This window comes from Denticeps clupeoides, chromosome 19 (assembly GCF_900700375.1).
Source record: "Denticeps clupeoides chromosome 19, fDenClu1.1, whole genome shotgun sequence".
Taxonomy (NCBI): Eukaryota; Metazoa; Chordata; class Actinopteri; order Clupeiformes; family Denticipitidae; genus Denticeps; species Denticeps clupeoides.
Genome location: NC_041725.1, coordinates 12,627,460 through 12,649,817, shown reverse-complemented (window position 1 = coordinate 12,649,817; position 22,358 = coordinate 12,627,460). Strand labels below are relative to the sequence as shown.

Sequence of the window (22,358 nt, the reverse complement as noted above, 5' to 3'; positions counted from 1 at the left end):
TGGGAGGGAACATAAAAAATAAGTGAAAAACTTGTTTAACATTTTACAATTCTTTGCGTATTAGAAGACAATATCTTGCATTCTAATCTTGTGATATTTGGTCCGTGGACAAAGCCTCTTCCTTTTTGGTTTTCTTTCCTACTTTTAGACAATCCAGTTCCCCTTTTATAAGTTCCACCACTTTAAACCATATCAGATATCCATTTTTGATACAGAAGCTGATGGTGTCTGTTAGAAAGTGCTGTGGCGTATCCCCCCCGTGACAGTTAAAACCAATCAATTTGGAGGGAATGTGAGCAGCTGATGTCCTCACACACTTCACCCCCCCCCCCATGTGCTCAGGACACACAAATAAGCAACAGAAATGTGAACACAATGTCTTCTAAATCTGACACCCAATGTTCACGAATTACATTCATTCAAAAAGTAATATTCAAAACAAGCAATGCAGCTTATTAACAGGCCACAGTTGCCTTTATTCAAATGACAAATGGGTTATTGAATATTTTACTGAGACTTAAAATTCTTCTCAATTCACTTTATAGAGTAGAGATGGACTTGTGAAGATGAAGCCGAGACCTGAGTTGAGATTTCCTGTGACAAGTTCCCATATCTATTTTAGGGCCTAGGTTCATGCAGCATTTGAGCGCAGCCTACACAGATGACAGCACTTCCTATCGAGTTTCTGTAACTCAACATACTGGTGCAGCATCACAACTTTATTAAACTTTCTGTCTCAGAAAGATGAACATTAGTGTAACAAATATATGCTTCATCCGACTCACCAGTACAGCTTAGATCTCTCCACCAGAGCATATGTGTCCCCATCCCCAATGAAGGCCCGACAGTTCAGACAGGTGAAGCATTCTGGGTGGTACTTCTGCTCTCCGGCAACCTGCAAAGGCAACAAATCATTTCAATATCTCTGCTTGCAGCATGTGTTTCAGAAATTGCAATTTTTTAAGATACATGTCAAATTATAAAGTTTGCGATGTGGACAATGTAAGAAGATTATTAGTCCAGTTCCAGATTTAGCATAGAGCTCAAGAAATGACCAAATGCATATATATATGTGTGTGTGTGTGTGTGTGTCTGTGTGTGTGTGTGCGTGTGCGTGTGGCTGGATTCACCCAGGCCATTACTTCATATTCTCAAAAAAGGGCCTGAACCATCCACAAGTACAGCATGTGGCCGATCACGGGCCAGAGTTGGACAGTAATGGTTTTGAAAGTGAACTTAACGGCGAGTAAATGGTGCCCGTTGGCGGCAGCGATAAACACAGCATTCACGTACAGAGCCCCGGGTGGGCTGAATCATTCTCTGTGGCAACCCAAATCACCGTCTCTGCAATTTTACTTATAGCGTAACGGTGCAGCGCTTTTTAACACGCTTTTCAGTGTGGTCACTTATTACATAAATGAACCTAACAGTGCAGTAATAGCTGACAGCAGAAGTAGGATTGGGATGTTTTCAAAGATATACCGCTGTTTGAAATCAGCTTTGAATAAATTAAGATGTCACAATAAAAGCTATTAGAGATTGGAGCAATATTAGGATGCAAGGAATTGAGAAACATGGAGAGAAATAAACACAACAGTGGTAATACTGTCAGCTGGATGTAGCTATAAATATATGTGTTAGCGCACACACACACACACACACACACACACAGACACAGTTCTAAAATGTGCTTTCGAAATGAATGTGCTTTCTAATTTTGGATTTCCATCTCCAAACCTCATTTCATGTGGTTATCAGGCTCTGTATGTATGTTTAGGGGAAGTTTTGAATTCCTGGTGACAGTCACAGTAGGGGTCTGGGGAAACAGCAGCAGGCCGTCACACTCCAGCTCTGTGGTCGCCATTTGGCACCGACCCCCCACAGCCACTTCAAAGAATGAACAACTGTTTCCACAGCCCCCAAAAGTAGGCGTCAGAGCACCAACATAAGAAAAGAAGAGATAACACCCTTGCCCATCTATCACAAATCCTCTTCTATTCAACACTACATTATAGCAAATTATTTATATGTTAAAAAGATGAATGTCTACTGTAATATTGACTGATAATGGTGGCTTATGATTTTTAAAATTAAATTATGCCTATTTTATCATTTTAATTGAAGATCTTTAAGATAAAGAAAATAACGCATCAGTACTATACAACTGATATCAGCTGTCAGTTTTGACCAAAATGCTACATTACTACATAGCATAGTATGTTGAAAATTTTAAAAGTGAAAGTAGACTCATAGATTCATAGGAACGTAGACTCATCACTCCGGCCTCTCCAGGTCAACATCGCATCTGTAAAGAGTGAGTAGTGGTGCACTGTACATACCGGAGCGCAGAGTGAGCCAAGTTACGGGAAATAATGCAAATGGAGCAAAAGGTACTTGATTTTTCTGTATTCTGGCGTAACTCATGAAAAGCAGATGAAGCCCTGTCCCCATGTTTGACTATAAAGTCTGAGTGGGGGTTGACAGTAAAAAAAAAAAAAAGACATAAAAATGTATCATATGTAGAAAATGGAAATCACCTGAAACAAGGTGGCATTTCCTGAATTTCACAAGCCTAAACAGACGAGCCATTCTCAAGTTACCAGTTCCCCCGGGTATCAGTATGAACGTTTATCGTGGAAATCACATGGTTACAGTAAAACGTGTAAATGGGAAATTTGGAATTGAACAGTGGCCTGAAAGAAAGTGACTAAAACTTGAAAAACACCCAAAGATCAAAAGCAGCCGCTATGTAAACAACCTTTGGACAGTTCGGATCCTATGACTGGATTAGGGTTCCCTCATTAGCTGAATACCGGAGACGATTTACCACATGGAGCCTGACTGAGAGTACTGCACTCTGGCCAGCTCCGGCTTTTCTTGATAATGCAATCTCCCCGTGTAATATGTGCCATGTGTGCCTAAGACGTGACATCGTTGCCACCCAGTCTTTGTTAAACGGGGGCTGTACTCTTACTCCTTGTGATGCTGAGACGACTGGCCATGGCCACATGGTCTCCATTTATGCTGACTGGGAGAAAATGAAATCAGAAGGAATGCAGAGGGAGGTGTGAGACAATAAAGCCTCCCTTTCTACCCCTCATGTGCAATAAAATGCTATATTTATCAATTCAACATTTTTGTATTTTCCATTTCATTCTCTCTCGTAGAAAATGTTGCACTCACCGCTGACACCATATTCTCTTATTAGGTGCATACACATATAGATAGACATTTGTCTATAGTCTTAAATGTGTTACACTGCATCCATATTTATCACGGTACACCACAAATACATCACAATAAAAAAAAAAATAAAAAGGCCCCGCCCATTGAAAAAACGAAGATCATTATCACAATACTGGTCCCTGCACATTAGAAAACGAAACACCGGCACAGACTAACAACTTATTTCAACACTAACGTCGTCACCCAACCCCTCATACCAGAGTAACCCAGACCAGAATATGAGCTACATCGGATTAAAATCGACTGGTTATTAGTACAGGTCAAAGCAATCCTACCAATACACATAAAAGCGCAAGGTGAGCTTGACCTTATTTCAACATTTAGAAATTACCGCCTTTTTGGGGGAAGATAGGAATAAAAAAGGTGTTGAAAGATGATGCTCATTTAGAATGAGCTTTAAAACCCACTTAAGCGCTCTCCTCTGGATCCCAGCTGGCAAAGGCTGCACTGAAGAGGCACAGCCAGCTTCCGTCTGGCTCAAGTAGGGCAGACATGATTAGACATCAGTCATCCCGATTAAAGGAAAAAACGTCATGGTGGGCATTATAAAAATAAAAGAGCACAAACGATTACATGGAAACAGGCAGGATGGGGCAGGATGAGTATCGTGACTTTGGAACCGTGACCAAATTGAGAGATTTCACCCATGACATCACGTGTCTGAAACACAGGTTTCAGTGCTGCGTATGCTGTAATTACTCCAATTAATTGCTGAAATCAACAGCAAAATACAATACAGTAAAGATAATAAGAGCATTACTAGTAAATGAGCAAGACAGGACTGATTCTTGAGAAGAAACCTATTAAATCTCGGGACAGCAAAGCATGAATATTTAAAGACAGCAGATGCAGGCCATCTTCCATCTGCGACCACCGCGGTGAACGATGGCCCAGACCACGAGCCCCACAGCAAAGCAGCCTTACCTTCTTCTCCTTCCTCCAGAGCCGGAGACAGCAAGAGCCCCAGAAAAACAGGTCCCCCACCATGACACCGCCTGGAGCCACAGCCCCGCGCCGCTTCTAGTGCATTCCGTGGAGAGCGCGGCGCTGTCACAACAAAAACACCGTCCCCGGCCGGCAGCGGCTCAGCTCTGCCTGCCTGCCCACGCCCCCGACGATGAGCTCATCCCTGAAACGGTGTCACAGCGCTCCCCCTCCCGCTGCACGCCGCCCTCCTTCCGTCCCCTCCCTCTTTTTCTCTTACCTCATCACTTCCTGCCCTCTCCCTCCCTCCGTCCCTCCCTCCCCTGGCCTTCTGCCTTCTACGGCGGAGCGACCGCCTTATCCCCCAACCCCCCACTCGACTGATAAACAGTCCGGACGGGCCTGACAGACCATCTCATTGCACAGTGTCACTCCGTGCCGACGCGGCGCTTTTCGTTTTTCCGTGACTGATTGGCTCATAGAGTAAACAATGCGGAGCATCAAATTTCACCCACAGGAAAAAAACCAAAAAAAAAAAAAACAGGTCTGGGACGCTTTTCAAGATGCATCTGAACAACGACGCACGGCAACTACGCCGACACTCATTACTATGCACCGCATGCAGCTAACCGCAAGCAGTTTTAACAACAATCACACTGATCCACACAGTGCGGGCGTGGCTCGCCGGCTACACCACGTAGGACGCAGGACGACAGCAGGGGACGCGATGACAGCGGCCAGAAGATGCAAATCAATGATTTCCGAGTGGACAGACAGGCGGAGACCAGTAACCCCCCACCCCCCCTGGCTGCCGCCCATGACAGCAGCTGCTCCGAGGAGGCATCTGACTCTGCAGATATTAATAGAGTCGGGCAGGGTGTCCGCAGTACTGCCTGATGGGCTGTAAGCACACACACACACACACACACACACACACACACACACGCACACACACACACACAATGCTACAGACAAAGCCTGGCAGAAAACCAGACTGCTGCAGAGAGGACGTATTGCCTGAATCGGAGCAGACAGTTTGATTGTCTGAGCAAAAAAAAAATGTCCTGATGAGTCACTGTATAAAATGAGCTGGGATCTACAAAGAGCAGGACAAAATTCCAATGTCATCCCACGAATTTGGTGGTAATAGCCTAGTGGGTAACACAATCGACTATGTACCAGAAGACCCAGGTTCAAATCCCGCTTACTACCATTTAGGGCTGCATGATTTGGGGAAAAAGACATATTGCAATTATTGAGATCAATATTGCGATATGCGATTGTGATATGATAAAGGACACTTGAAAAGTCGCATACAAATTACTTATAGTGAAATGTTTAATTTCAAAGTGAAACATACAAACTACTTATAACAACTTGAAATACCCAGTGCTTTCAAAATACAATATTCTACAAAATTAAATAAATCACAAAAAACTCTTTACATTACTGTCGAATGACAAACCCTGGTAAGGCTAAACAACTGTTTTGATTATATTTTGCCATTATAAAATCCTGTATTATAGTTCTTACGTTTAACCAAAACGTTGTTTGGAGGCTGACTTGAACACAGGGATGCATAGCTTTCCTAGCTTACTAAGGTTAAGATTTGTAAACTGAGGTGAATTTCTTTAGGAAACCTTCAAAGTTTGAGAAAAGTTAAGAGTGAGGCATTTTTATGCACTTCTCTCCATAGACATGTATATGCTTCACGCCACAGCACAGCCTATCGCAATATGGCGGCGACGTTGACGTACGTGTACCCATATGTCTAAGTGAGTCACGAATCTGAGGTCTCCATTGAACCGAATCGCAAGTCATGTGACCAAACACGTCACATTTAAATCGCAGCTTTTTGCGTTCATGTATGACTGACATCGCGATTACGATTGCGATTAGATTAATCATGCAGCACTACTACCATTGTGTCCTAAGTTGCTCCAGGGGGGCTGTCCCTGTAACTGCTAATTGTAAGTCGCTCTGGGCCTCTAATAAATGCCATAAATGTAAATGCAAAATGTAAATGTAAATTTCACAGGTTTCAAAAGAAAAGCGGAGCTGAAATGAAAGAATTTGGGGAAAATTGCATTATTATCAGACACATTCACATTAAATCAGCCGACCGGCAGCCCAAATGTACACTTCTCATGTCATCTAATTGTGTGAAAGCCCACAAGAATGCATGAAGTACACAGATGACTCCTGCTGATAAGAAAAGTTTTCCCACCCAAACAACAAAATTGTGTGGGTGACTGCGCTGATTTACTTTATTGATTTATTTTATAAAGGCAGCCAGGAAAGTGGGAGACAGTCGGTAACTAATACAAACACGTGGGGGACAATTGTGCAATAGGGCCTGCTGATGGCGTGGTGGCCCACGGGGGCAGACGTTTACACTAGCAGCTTCCTGCACTCCGAGCGCCGCTTAGCTGCAGTGGGAGTCGTACTTTCCGTCTGCCGGCGAGGGAGCTGACGTGATCCTGTCACGTTATTACTGTACGGGAAATTCACCTAAAAATCTAAAATAGTACTTCAATGCATCATGACAGATCTATCAAACGCAAACGAATGTGGTGAAAGTGACACTAGACATCTGTCGACCTCTGAAGGTGCCCTGTGGAATCCAAGACGTAAACAGCAGATCCCGTAATTTGAGAGACTACACTGGCGTAACTGCACTCAGTTCGCAATATCATGTTTCACTATGAAAAAGTGCTCATTTATTTTAAACAGATTTTTTTGGCGACGTTTTATTTCTTTTTTCGTCTTCTGATTCAGAATCATGTGCTTCCACACTGCAATGACGAAATGCTAAAATCGATTATTTTTCATGGGCCTATTGCCCAGGGCACCACACTGCTTCTGCTGGCCTGCCTGTTTCTTACAGTGCATCTGGCTGCCGTCTCCTCCCAGGCACCAGGCCAGCCACATGATCTAAAAGAAAACGTGATTCATCAGACCAGGCTGCCATGGTCCTCAAGTCCAACGTAGATGCTTTCAGGGGTGTAAAGTACTAATGCTATAATATACCATGTGTTCTGACACCACTGTATCATAAAACAGCATTTAGTTTGCATGCAACAGTAGGATTTCTGTTGGTATCAGACCAGATCATCTACACATGCATCATTCAAACTTGTGTGGTCGTAGCCCCACCTCTGATTCACCATACCAGGGTATAAAAAGATGCGTACTACTCAAACCAAGAGCCCCAAAAGCAGAGCAATGGTGTGTGCAAACAGGTGCAAGTGGGTAGTAAAATGCTTACAGTTCAAAACTGTGGTAGAATTTTCATTAGAATTCTCTAAAATGAATCAGTCCAGTTACCCAGAATGCTGAACCTCTCTACTGCCACACACATCTTGGCCACAGTATCACACTGTCTAATGCACTCCCGAAGACTGCCATCACCACGATAATGTGATTGCATGTCTCAAATTTACAAGAGAGTAACCGTCAATCAACCCCTACAATGTCCGATAAATGTGGGTCAGCAGAGGATGCTGGGTAGGCACGATCTGGCATCTTTAATTCACTTATCCCAGGGGGGAAGGCTGCTTTAATTATTGGGATTGCACTCAGATGGTGCAGACAGCATCACAGAGTCAAAGTGTGTGTCCTCTTTGAACTGTCAGTGTGGGAGGAGGAGGTTGGGCCGCCGTGAGACACACCGACAGGCTGTAAAAGAGAGCGGCGAGTTCACAAGGGGTGGCGGAGGGCAGCAGCAATGAGGTGCGTGCCACGGCCTCATTTAGTTAAAGGCCGCTTTCAAAGTCTGTTCAACATAAATACAACCAAATGGAATAAACTGACCAAATAATTCAAGGAATATTTCTCCTCAAAAGTATGAAAAAGTGGTGTTGTCTTACGCTTTAGGCGGAGACACAAAACGGAATGATGTTTGTTTTACAGTAAGTACAGTCATTTGTTTTAGATATAAATTTGAGTGTCACCTATTATTCAGGGTCGTCTTATGTAATGAATAAACAATAAACCCAACCTTCCCTGGGCTACAACAATGTTAAAAATGTAAACAATTCATGTTTAGGCGTCCATGTGTAAAATTCTCATCTTCAACAGAATAAATATTCTAAATTCTGATTATGCTCAAAATGATGTAAAGAATCCAGATATTGGAAAACAGATTCAGGAAAATAAGGGCCAACATATCCTTGCCTGAGTAACGTCAGTCGCCACAGCAAATTTAAGAAGGAATTCCCTCAGATTTTAAAAGCCTCAGGTAGTCTTGTTCCAGCGTTTGAGCTCCTTCTTTCACCAGGAAACTCATTAGAACTCAACTTCATCCATTCAGCAAAACAAAATGGCTCTTCCAATGATGTTATATGTTTCACAAGAACAACCGCCCACAATGGTCCACGCCAAGAATAGCGTATGACGTCTATCAGACACAACCCGCTCTTTCCTCTCTATCACAATCTCTTTTCCGCTTTCTGAATTATACATACAGCCTCTTTCATGACCACCGGAGAGATAACAGTGGGATGCTGTTTAATTCATGGCGGTCTGCTGCATGCATGTGAAAGGCCACCAGTAACCATGTGAATGCCACATTGTCGGGGCCGCGAAACTGGAGCGCCTGTCTGAAACGCAAGTCTTGTCTGTGCGTTAGCGAGGGGACTGCGGGGTGAGGAGACAGGAGGGGGGGGACGACGGGCAGGGAGGGACGGATACGGTTTCGGGCCTTACCATGATGAGCCCCGTGCTGATGGGTTCTGAGCAGCCGTGACACAGCTCCCCGAACTTGGCCCAGTAATCCTTCTTGCAAAAGAGCCGTCCGTCCTTCTCATAGTACCAGTGCGACAGCGAGGCACTACACTCACAACACCTGCACAAAAAGAGAACACACACACACACACACACAGTGGTCAAATGTACAGGAGAAATGGAATCATGGAAGAGAAACGTCAACACTATGCTTTAATAAATCTGCTGCAACAGCAATGCAACACAATCACGGGAGCGATGTCACAATTCCGTTCAGTATTGTAGATTTTGAATTTACGCTGATATATTGATATGCTATGTTGCCACCTGTCAGTCTGGGCTTCATTGTTGTGTCTTTGAATACACTAGAGTTGCTCATCAGTCTTAGTTTTAATATTTCTGAATGTGTCAGCAAGATAAGACAAGCTTCTTGTTGTATACAACATACTGATTATGATTAACAGTATATAATATTCCTAATTTGTTCTATGAATGAAGCATAATCACACCATACATGTTGCCTGAAGTTTTCATGAGGAAAACCTGCTCCCACTTTAGAGCTTTCCGCCTCGTTCACCGCATTCAGCACCTCCGATCTTTACGTCCCCCAATCATGTGCTTGGCCTGTTAAAATCCCCCCGAAGCAGAAGCGAGCCAAGGGCATTCTGAGGACGATCCCCGCCACACAGCGCAGAGAGAGACGTTCAAGTGCAGTCCGGAGAAGCCGGCGCAAAAGCCGGAGATCAAAGACCCCAACTGGAGCGTTGCTAGACATCTGGCAAAGCTCCTCTTAATTTAATCCTCCGGCAGGAAAACCTTCAAAAATATTACAGCAACGAGCTTGAAAAAAACCAAACCCATTTTTAAAAATGTCATGGTAGTATGTAGTAGTAGTGACCAGACAACATTTTTTTTTTTTAAAGAATATAACATAGTGTTGAAACTTCACACTGACTAAGAGCTGAAAAAGGAACTTTTTCCCCCACTTCCTATTTTACCATCAAACATTCAGAATCAGCCTCAACCTGCAATCTTGTGACCAGTCCTATGTGTAGATGTGTGTGTGTGTGTGTGTGTGTGTTGGCGGTATCAAGAAAACGTCTAGCAACCAAGACCAGACATATGAGATCAACCTCATATGAGGCATGAGGGCTTAGATTCATCAAATTAGTCATCTTCTCTCCCTTAACCAAACCTAACCAAACAGGAAAGCCTTCTGTGTTTTCGAACATGTGCATGCATGTGCCATTCAGTAGCTAAACGAAAAAAAAAAAAAATCGACAACGAATATAAACATCTACTGATCACATTAAGTGCTGCCATTTCTAAAACAGCATTTTTCGCAGGAAATTATACTGAAAGCAATTTTACAAACATTAAAAACATAAATAATCATTACACCAATGCAAATAAATTCCTCTAAGTATACAATTCAGGTGCAATGTGGTCACACTGTCCAGCATGGCAACGGACACTGCAGACAGACGGACTTGAGTAAAAGGGTGGCGTCTAGGCGAGATGAGTTGCCCGCTGCGGCTCCCCGGGGTCCTGTTTTCAGACCGGAGGAAATGGACTGAAAGAAGAGGCGGAACGGAAGCCGTTAATGATTTCCACAAGCTGTCGGGCACGGCAGCCGGAGAGATGCGAGGTGCCCGTAACCCACCCGGGAGGAGGGGAGGAGGCTCGACCTCTAGCAGCCGCCTATTTCCTGACGGGGACGCCGCCTGTTCCTCCATCGATGCGGAATTCCAGACACTTCACTCAATTCTCAAAAAAAAAAAAAAAGCCTCATCTTTCATAATCTTTCAGGCACGTACCTTTTCACCCAATTCTCCTGGCTTCCGGTTCTCCATGCCAAAATCCTGGCGTTAATAATTCCCATCAAACGTGTGCCGAGTGTCCGCGCTATGACAGAAATTCCGGACAAACCAGAGTGAGAGGGAGAGACAGAAGAGATTTGCTCGGCTGGATCAGCGGTGCGCTAAGCCTACAGCAGCCCTCGCCGGAGGGGATGGGCTCGATCACACTCTCTCTGACTCAGGCTTATTCACCGTCCAGTGCTGGCTCACCCATCGCCCCACGCTGCGTTCTCAGCTGGGACTCAAAAGTTCAGGACGCGTACGGGCGGTGGCGAGTTACGGCAGCATCAGCGTGACTGTCACTCCTCCCGGCGTGTCCACAGTCACAACACCCACAGTGATCATTACACTGCCTAGGTGGGAGTATGACCTGCAATATGATTTTATCCATAATATATATATTATGTGGGGCAGTGGTGGCCTAGCGATTAAGGAAGCGGCCCCGTAATCAGAAGGTTGCTGGTTCGAATCCTGATCTGCCAAGGTACCACTGAGGCGCCACTGAGCAAAGCACCGTCCACACACACTGCTCCCCGGGCGCCTGTCATGGCCGCCCACTGCTCACTCAGGGTGATGGGTTAAATGCAGAGGGCAAATTTCACTGTGTGCATCGTGTGCTGTGCTGCTGTGTATCACATGTGACAATCACTTCATTTCATTATATTCTGGAAACCTGTTCAATATGTTCTATGAGGTGTGAATTTTGTCAACTCATAACTAAATGCTCAATTGTACATCAGACGTGAAAGTGTTTTCTTCATTAATCCCTATTTATTGCACATTTAAAGCGCGGTCGACAATTCCAACAAGTCTTGACAGCCTTGTTCCAAATGGCTTGTGGAAATAAGGGGCGGGAGCCTCCACTCTGCCTATAAAAACCAGACCAAACGAAACAACGGGCAAACTACTTGGCTGGTGGCAAATACTCGTCAAGCGGTTGATGGGACAGATTTACGGCTCTGTCAATCCTGTACGTGCCGTTCTCCTCGCTTGTTTTGCAGGTGAGGTGCACGTCATCTCACGCGGTTAAACGGCTTTATCCAGCGGCAGACACCGCCACTTCCAGGATCAAAGCGCGGAGAGGGAATTGTGTGAAGAATGCGAACTGTGACTGAACTTATCTGAGCACTTGCATCTTGCGTCGGTCCACTGTTGAGAAGCTTGATCTAGCCGGATTTCACGTGGACAAACGGCTTCAGTCATGATAGCAAACTATTTGTTACCATCATACCGATGATTTCCTACAGTCAATAAATTGTAATATGAGAGCAGATTTGTTTAATATAATTTAGACAACAGCAGCTTGTTTAATAGCGACTACAGAAGAGTGATGACTGAGGACACTTGTCCACTGGCTGATGCAGACAGGACATGCATTTGTGCCAAGGAGCGAAGTGTGGCACATGGCCAGGGACACGGCTCTGCACGGAGCTTCACACTGTGGGCAGGGCTCAGCTGAACCCCGAGATATGCAGAGCACCGGGGTGTCCACCGCTACGAGCTGCAAGGTCAACAGCTAGGACTGATGCCAAGGAACAATATCACAATATCCCAAAATGCAACAGGGGAAGCCGACAGAAAACAGAGCTCATCGCTCCTTTTGACAGTGACAGGCTGAATATTTCGAAACAGCCGACTTCATAGTCTATTCAGCCAACCAAGCCCTTTTAGGGATTATTAATGATTCATTAGTGATTAGGCTCATGTAGATTAGTGCAATCACCAGCTAAGAGTCACGATTGTGATGTTCTTCTGCAAGAGAACGTTTCAGGGGTTCTGCCAGTGTCCTTGTCATGGATTTACACACTTAATAAAAAAAAAAAAAAACACTTTCCAGACAGTCATATTTTTAACTAAAACTGTCTGTAAAACCTTCATTTTTTAAAATACCTTGAAATTGAACAGTGTTCCGGTTTGGTTTCATTTGGTTTGATTCAGTGTACAAAGCAGTAATCTGAGCAAAGGGCGGCTATTTTGAAGAAACTAGAATAAAACATGTTTTCAGTTATTTCACCTTTTTTTGTTAAGTACATAACTCCACATGTGTTCATTCATAGTTCTGATGCCTTCAGTGAGAATCTACCAACGTAAATGGTCATGAAAATAAAGAAAACACATTGAATGAGAAGGTGTGTCCAAACCTTTGGCCTGTACTGTACATTCGGTATGAGAACACTGCCCAGCGTGGCAAGTTTGACCATAAATCCCTCATCTTTCTGCTGAAGTGTGACGTAGGTTTCAGTTGCCTTCACCTTTGCAGGAAGTCTGTTACGCTTTCAGGAAGTGCTGCTCAGGCCAAAGAAACTACAAACTTGCACTACCAAACAGTATATTATTTAACATAATGTTTTCAGCTAATTCAGATGTTACTGTAATTGTATATTGGGTTATGTAACAGAAAATGAATTTGACTTTCACAAGAACCCAAACCAGACCATTCCAGTGTGTGTACAGACCAAATGCAATTTTCTCTGATGAGCACAGAAAATTACCAGAGGGCCTGGTCTGCCATCTGCTTCGCATTTATCAGCGGATACGCTCAGCCATGACACACACTATCAGGATGAAACAGGGTTCATGGAGAAATCCACACCCGAAATCCGACCCCCACCCAGTCCTGTTCCTCAAATACAGTGAGGCAACCACAGGGCGCAACATGCCTAGGAAAACACGCCAGGGCATCCCTCTCCGGTTACAGCCTGGAGGTGCGTGAAACATCTCTTACTAGAAGAGAAAGGGGGCATGGCGAGGGGCTTTCCCAACACCAGCCCGGTATTTACAATAAATCCCATGTCAGAAATGGGGAAGTGGAGCTTAAACAGGGGACGTGGAATATGGCTACGTCACAGTCGGGTTTAATCGAGAGGCCGCAACCACAGTTTCATATTGTTTACGTCGGACAAGCACGACAAGAGAAATAAATCTAGTCGGACCCTCGGTGGCCCCCTCTTCGGCCGGTGAACTGAATGGCCGAGTCAAACAGCATACGGCCATGCATTCATCACTCCCAGCAGCAGCTCTCCCGCGGCAGCGCTGCATGGCAATGAGCCCGTGACGTCGAGCCGGAAAAAAGCTTGGCCCCTCCCAACCGGCACCTTCAAATGCTCCCAGGGAAGCAGGCGTCTTGACAGGAGGCGGTGCGGTCCAGCGCAAGCTCAGCTCGATCGTTAACCCCGAAGCTGCCGGGAGGCGCGTTCCAGGCGCGCCAGTCGGGGGCCCGTCGGAATAGTGCGTGTGCAGGCATTTCTTTTGTGCTCACCAAGCCTCTTACAATGAGCATGTTGTCTGAGGGGACAGAGAATCAGCCGCAGCCGCCGCAAGCTTTATCAACCCATGCCACGTTACCGGGCATTCAGAGCAAAGATACACAAGGCCTGACGATGCTGAGGCAGATACTGAGGCAAATACGGGGTCTGAAAATAATGAGACCAGAATGGAACCATTGTATCACACACACACACACACACACACACACACACACACACACACACACACACACACACACACATACAAAAAAGCTTGAAATGTCTTGCAGCAGTGGGCGAGAGGGAGAGAGAGCTTGTCCCAAAAGGTTGAAACAAGGGAGTTATCCTGGAGTTCCCTTTTCCTCGGAGGCCACACCCACAGTTATTTATACTTTATAAAGCGGTGACCTTTTACACCGTTATTTATGTATAATAGTAATAACCATTTTATCACAGCTGGACAAGAGACAAAAAAAACTGTTAATAGGATGTCAAGGTCAAATGAACAATGTTCTTTCAGGGGGCCAGGAATTCCAAGTGATGGATAGGCTAGACGTATCCAACAGTAAAAACAACAGCTCCGGGATCAGAACTGTCTGAAAGCTTGTCCTGAAGCTGATGCCAGCAGGGTAGGGGTAAGGGTCGTGTTAGGTCCTAGGTTCGAAACAACGAGTAAAACAAAGCAATGCTTGTCCAGAATGTGCGCGTATAAACTTATTGGCCTAAAACTACGCATCAGCCCATCAGAGGTTGACATTTTGCTCATGATTTTGGGGTGCTATCACTGACCACTTGTAAACAAATTAGTTGCGATACCTCAAGCAGGTGGGATCTGTACCATTTTTATGCATCAACACTAAAAAAAGGTTAGTGATTTCTATTGCCAGTTTTCAAACTTTAAAATCACCACCATTGCCATTGTTGCACAGAACTAAACTATACAACGTCTACCTCTGTCCTGAGATCAAGGTTGTGCTGTTAAATATAACTGTTATAAATGAAGCTGTATGCTTAGAGAACATCCCTGCCACGGTGACAACATCTGCCAGACAAATCCCCACATCCGTTCTCATCCAGGTTTCATTTGTAACTCGGTTGTGAGCGGGAATGGCAATGGGGACAGAACAAAGAGGAAACCTTTAATCCCAAAGAGGAACTTTCATTTCTTGCGTGATTAAGCCGTTTATCGGTTCCCTCCAAGGGCAATTTCAGCGCTCAGAGCGGTCATTTCAGATCCGCCTGTTGTGATGTGGGTGCTCAAAAGAAAAAAGAAAAAAGCACATGTAAAAAAATTATTATATGGGGGAGAGGGCACCCATTACTCAGGCCACTCATGTGTATGTGCATCTCAAGGTTTGCCCCCAAAACAATGCGTTTACTTGGCAAAATGTATCACTGTCACGTCTAGAAGCCTCCACTTCGACGGGGCACCCATGCAAGAAATTGAACAGTGAACCCTTGAGTGTAAGGCAGGCCCCATGGCTGTTAGGCAGGTGCAGATGTATTTATTTTACGCAAATGTGGGCTTCTCACACTGAATTCTGAACAAACAAAGAAAAGGAAGTGAAACTGGCCTCACACCGCATACAAAAGAATGGAAGACCATGTAGAAGGAGTAGAAGGAGTAAAACGAATGAGTAAAAAAACGACGAGGACAAATTATGTCTTGCTCATACCCCTTGGGAACATCAAAAGTGCGAAACAGCAAAAAAAAAAAAAAATCTTTCATTTCGTCCATTTCGCTTATCGCCTCGCCTGTTACTGTGGTACTGGAGTTGGTCGTTGGTACTCACTGCTTCCCCCTCAACTGGCTGCGGTAGCGCTGATCTCGGCGAGACATGTCCCTGTAGTGCGTGAAGACCTTGCGATGGTGCTCAGGTTTGAGGCTCATGTTGCAGAGCGGCCGAGGCCACCCTCCTCTGAAGCAAACCGCAGCGCAAGCCGCGGCCGCCGCTTCGCCCGTGTTCACTCGCTCTCTCTCGCTGTCACTTCGCAGCTGCACGGCCGTTTTTTTTCTCCCCTCCTTCTTTCTACTATTTCCTGTTCTGCGCTCGGTTTTCTTGGGAGCCGACCTGACCCTCTGACACCAACCCCTTCCCTTCGCCTGCAGGCTTGCGCAGCTTGAGGGTGCTTTCTTTTTCGGACCAGTTATAATGTGCAGATGGCAGACAGCTACATAAATAACGTTTACTTCTTACGGAACCCAAAACCACAAGAAAAATATCTAATGGACTTTAATAGACCCCTTACAGACGTCACATCACGAGTGTCTTTAGATCCTTCCAGGATGAAGAAGCCTCAATTCAACAAATCTCAACCCAATTTAACACCTATTGGAGATTTCAACGGTGATGTTTTAGACATCACCATCATCACCAGCATCTCCATCACCCGTTATGTGAGAATACCTGTAAAATATTGGTGTCCTAGTAAAGCGACCCAGACAGGAGAATCTGTGAAAACAAGCCTCGAAAATGCTCTGGTGGCTTGAGTTGTCCATCTCCAAACCATCTCAGACCAACTTACCTTGGCTGTATGTGTCTCATTTCCATCTCGAAAGGCCTACTTCTATGCACATCGGTGACTGGCAGTACCAAAGCAGCAGTCAGCTCTGAGCTTAATGTAATGAAACGAAACAAGAAACAAAAGGTTTCAGGTTCCCTTAAAAGTACCCTGAAAATCCCACTTCCAAATGATTGGAGCAGAGGAGAGGTCAGCTGACCGCAGTCTCTCAAAAAATGTTTTCCATCAACTTCTATTGATCAGATGCCTTAAGAGTCATTTACAGTACAGTATTTTATATATTTTATACATCTGTCTAAAGTATCTATATAAATCTATCTTTCTAGTGATAAAAGAAATTTAACATAAATTAGCCACACTTGTCTATAAGCCGCAGGTGTCCCTGTTGAAACATGAGATATTAACGGAGCAAGATGTTACAGGAAACTTTTAATTAATAACAGTCTAAATAGTTAATGCCTACGTTTAGCCAAAACGTTGTTTGGAGGCTGACTTGAACACAGGGATGCATAGCTTCGCTATCTTAGCCTAGCTTAGCTAAGGTTAAGACCTATAAAACAGGATTTTATAATGGCCAAATATATTCAAAACAATTGTCCTTACCTATGAAATGTAATCCCTGGTTCTGGTTTGGAGCGTACAGCGGTTTGTACAGCCCCAAGCAGCACAAGAGTGAGGCATTTTTATGCACTTCTCTCCATAGACATGTATATGCTTCATTCCACAGCAGAGCCTATCGCAATATGGCGGCGACGTTGACGTACGATGCAGCTTGTCATGCGACGTCTCGAATCGAAAGTCATGTGACCAAACACGTCACATCCGACTGAAGTGAGACAGTCAGCTCGCAAACTTTGAGAGAATGGATTGGATATGTTGCTGATCCAATTCATATACTAATCATTTAAATCGCAGCTTTTTGCGTTCATGTAATCGCACAGACTGACATCGCGATTACGATTGCGATTAGATTAATCGTGCATCACTACCTGACATTAATTTATTTTTCCTTCTAGATTGGTCTTATTGGTCCCCTAATACTGTATGTGAAGTCAGTTTCCGAAATTCAGCCTTGGTGCAGAATGACAGCCACTTACAGCCAGTCCCACAATTAGATTTCCCCAGGATATGCCGTTTCGGTGTCTGTAGCTTTACATGCTAATAATACAGTGGAATGCAATAACCTTCATATGTCATCATTTTTTGTATGCATGTCATCATAATCCAGTGCTGACCAGAGGAGTGTGGGTTCCCCTCACTGAGGCTAGGTTCCTCTCAAGGTTTTCTTCCAGTTAGAGGGAGTTTTTTCCTTGCCACTGTTGCCTCCGGCTTGCTCACGGCTTGTTCTATTTGTTAGATGCTTTGTGACCATGTATATTGCAAAAAGCGCTTTATAAATAATGATTGATTGACTGATGAGGAGGAGAGCAACCTATAGAAGTTGCGGGGGCATTTGCAGGGAAGACGTCATCAACACCATTCACCAACCACAAAGTTTGGCGCAGACGAGACGTTGTGTCTGCATTTTTCCACAAAAAATAAATAAATCCCCTTGTGACAGCATAAGGGGATGAATTCCAGATTTGGCCGTCTGAGCAATGCAGAATGACCAAAGCACCCTTTACACCTATCGCCATTTCTACATGGCGAGAGTCATTGATCACTATTGCCATCGTCTTCCTGTGCACTCAAGCTTACATGCAGAAGCTCTATTTCCTACAGCCAGACAGATCACTTTTTTATCATATTATAGGCATTATATTCTTTGTGTCATTTCCATGATGAGGGTCTGTGCACAAAGCGCAAAAGGGCTGATCTGAAGGATAAAGTGTGAGTGAGTTTGCCAAAACAGTTTCATTGGTCCATTGTGACCTGTTTGACCTGTTGGGTGGTCCACAAATTATATATAAATCCATAAATTAAGCACACTGTTCTCAAAGTGTGAAAAAAGTATAGTAATATAGTAATGTTGTAATGTAATAATAACCCAGATATATACTTTAATAACATTTTATTTGAGTGAAAACAAAGTGATAAAAAGGGGTACAGTAGGGTAGGTAAGGGTATAAAAACTGTGGATATAAAAAGTGAAAAATGAAACCCAAAATAAATCATGCTGTAATTAAATCAAAAGGCGCATCAACAGAGTGTCAATTTAAAGTTTGCACGCTTATTCGATGAGCTTATCGTTTTTAATTTTTGTAAAACAGATTTTCATTTTAATAAGGGGTCTGCCCACATTTTTATATCTACTTTAGACAGATAGATATAGTGAAATATATTATTCGCAAGACAATATGAAATGCATACAGTAAAAATGTGCACGTTCAGTGTGGAAATAAATCTGTAGTTTGAATTAAAGGGTTTGAATTAATTATTGGATTAACGGGTCAGAGCGCTTTCATTTCTCTCCATCCTCATCCCATCTGCGGTGCGAAAACGCTGACTAACTCAACATGGCACGTGATTGGCTCCCAACAGGAACGTATTTGCATTTCTGTTCGACCTTTCTCTAAACTAATGTGATACGAGAACATAGTTTGTTTCTATAAAGAACTTTACTATGCTTTTTTTGTCTAAAGGGATGCTCTCCAAATATGACTGTATGACAAACACAATGTTAAAAAGTACAATGCACAAAAGTTACTTATCATCAGAGCAGAAAAAGCGCAGTGTCCTTTAACAATGCATTTCCTGTTAGACACCATCTCTCTCTATTTTTACGTGTTGCTGCAAATATACCTAAACCGAGTCAGCCATGCAAGACTGCTGACCACAACAATGCTGGCTGTCATATTCAGAGCCCCTCGGGGTCTGGGCCTGGAAGCCGTAGAGACTGAAATAGACAGAAACTGCAGAGCGGCCCAGATAGCGAGCTGAATGTGCAAAGCCAGCTGCACAGCAAGGTTTATTAACAAATCCCCTTACCTACGATTACACGACGCAGTGAGACGGATGCCTCATCATAACCACCGGGCATCAGTTCGGCTCAGTTTATTTATATTTTGTACGGTTTTAAGATGCAGGGAGCAGATGCAAGGCAACTGGCGAGTCCTCCTACGCTGGAACCACTACTACTGAAGTCTGATAGCTGCCTAAACCATGCATTTGACAGAAGAATGAGCCAATATGGCAACCAAATGTTTTGGTTTTGCTCCTGGTACCCACAGCTAGTGGCTGGATAACTTTGGGAGGAAGGAGTCATGTGATATCCATCACCCTCCCAAACCGGTGCAGGATATCGGAATAATCTGATATCCCGTTGTTGTTGTTGCAGCCCTTAACCCCGAACGTAACAAGCATAACATTATTGATCATGTTGAAACAGGAGCATGCAGATGTACAACAAACCCAGGAGTTCAGGATATGCTGGAGACCAAACCGAAATAAATATACAATATATATTGATGCAAAATTAATAGGGATGGGCCAATTCACACTTTTTCCGATTCAGTCCCGAAACATTACTGCAGATACCCATTCCGATACAGATTCTGATACAAGTGAACATTTTTGCTTTAATATTATCGTTTTTGAAGAACTTTATATATCAACACGTTATATATCAACACGTTATGGCTTTCAGAAATCACAAAATACAACTGCACAAAAGGACCTATGAAATGGACTATTCATAAAAAAACAACAGTGCAGTGAGCTCTGCATCAAAGTTAGATCTCATGCAAAAAGTTGCCTGAAAAGTTGCAGGAGCTCGAAGAATGCTCCTTTTGCACACAGCTCACTGCACCATTGTCAGATGCGCTCAAATCAGTGGTTTACATAGGGCATTATTACGTGCCTGCCACGTTTGGTCTGAAACTGGTTGCCGGTTTGAATCCCAAATCCCCAAGGTGCCACTGAGGTGCCAGTGCCACTAAGCAAAGCACCGTCCCCACACACTGCTCCCCGGAGGCCAGTCATGGCTGCCCACTGCTCACCAAGGGTGATGGGTTAAAAGCAGAGGACATATACTCCTATATACTCATACATACTTTCATATACTACAACACACAGTTGACTGTATTAATGCACTTGCATAGAATTTAACCTTTAACATTGATGTTTGAATGTCAGCTGTTCCTAAGCAATGCCATTCTGGCAGCAACTTGTTTCGGTAACAGAGTAACAATATTTTTACAGAGACTCATATTGATATAACGTCAATCCCAGGTCCTCTCTCAGCCGATGGCGGACCAGAGTTCATTTTTTTGCCCCCAAAATTGATAAACAAATCAAAACAGAAATAACTTCTGAGAATGATGTGGTCCAAGCAGAGTATTGTCTATTGAGCCCTAAAAACAGTTCACATGCGGTGCACAGCAGAACATGATTAATGATGGGATTTTCTATGGTAAGTGTGTACCGCATGATCTGCGTAATACATGGTGTTCTGTTATTTTTGTTGTTCATGGACCAGAAGATTTCAAGCAATCTGCAAAAGTTGTGACTGCGGGCCGTGTTTCTTTTTTTCCTCTGTTTGCTATTCTATTTTTAAAAGTACATCTGAACTTGGACCTTTCCTCGTGTTCGGCCCTGTGAGTCAGGTCCGCGCTGGGAATCGGGGGGAACTGCTGGATCCAACGCTGGCCACTCAGTCCGAGCGCTACTTTCCCATGAAGTAAAAGCTGTGCTCACAATCTCATTTCCCACCCAGGGGACATCTCGCAGACTTTCAAACAAACCATGCTCCTTTTTTTTCGCCTTTCAAATGAACAGTCCTGCAGCAGGCTATGGAAACATCTATAACCGAGTACATGGGAATGGGCTGTTCTCTTCTTTTTTTTTTTTTTTTTTTTTTCAGAAAAAACAAATACACACTACAGTTGCAAATGATGCCAGCACTGAGTGATACCAGGAGTCAAAACAGTCCTTTTCCACAAAAGTCAGCTTAATCAAATATACATGAAGGTACTGCTAACTGTACTGGGTGTCCGTATTAAAAACACATGAAACTGTCAGTTCATCTGTCAGTTCATCTATCCAGCAATGTAAGTGCCACACACGGACAATTTAAGCATCATTTATTCACATTTACAGCATTTATCAGACGCCCTTATCCAGAGCGACTTACAATCAGTAGTTACAGGGGACAGTCCCCCCCCTGGAGCAACTCAGGGTTAAGTGCTTAGGGACACAATGGTAGTTAGTGGGATTTGAACCTGGGTCTTCTGGTTCATAGGTGAGTGTGTTACCCAGTAGGCTACTACCACCCATTCACAAAGCCTGTGTGTCAAGGGAGAAACATTTGCAAATTCCAGGCAAAATCCAAGCAGGGCAGGGCAGAGAACCCACTCACCCACCCACCCACCCAAACCCAGGTCTCCAGCGCAATCTCTGTACAATCATGGAGTCTGTACCATGCAAAGTCAGAACTACTCCAAAAACACCCACAAGCACTTTTCTGATCCTGCAAACCTGTGTAAATTCCAACAGCATAGAGAGTAAAAATGTGATGTGAAATCCCTCACATGTCCTAAATAATCCAGGGACTCAGGTGTGCAATGCAGAGGTCCACGTGCCAGGGACATGGACAGCAACAATCTTTTTTCTGCTCCAATCCTTTGTGTCACCCACCTCCTCCCCCCACCAGAAGCGACAGATGTGCAGATCTTCTGCCCATCTGCACGCCGCACTGACACACACCCAACCCTCCCGACGATCTCAGTGACCCACATGTCTTTGCCAAATCTCCAACTCTATAGCCTAGCTGCTAATGGACTTTTAAAGCTCTGTGCCAATTTCGTTGCCTGGAGAAGTCCATTTGCAGATTTAAAGTGAAGTGATTGTCACATGTGATACACAGCAGCACAGCACACGGTGCACACAGTGAAATTTG

General features: G+C 44.1%; 1 protein-coding gene across 5 annotated transcripts in view; it reads right to left on the bottom strand.

The window, feature by feature from the left end:
• The window catches only part of limk1a (LIM domain kinase 1a), a 37,310-nt gene that overhangs the window by 9,006 nt on the left and 5,946 nt on the right, over positions 1-22,358 (bottom strand). The window contains exons 1-3 of one of the 5 annotated variants that reach the window (XM_028962365.1): positions 16,526-16,566; positions 8,878-9,016; positions 786-895 (exon numbers count right to left, since the gene is read on the bottom strand). In XM_028962365.1, coding sequence (XP_028818198.1) covers positions 786-895; positions 8,878-9,016; positions 16,526-16,551 — 275 coding nt within the window. In that variant the 5' untranslated portion in view covers positions 16,552-16,566. Of the gene's footprint in view, positions 1-785; positions 896-4,170; positions 4,334-8,877; positions 9,017-10,712; positions 11,150-15,792; positions 16,075-16,525; positions 16,567-22,358 lie in introns of those variants that run through there. The other 4 variants (XM_028962363.1, XM_028962364.1, XM_028962362.1 and 1 more) reach the window with 4 other exon arrangements.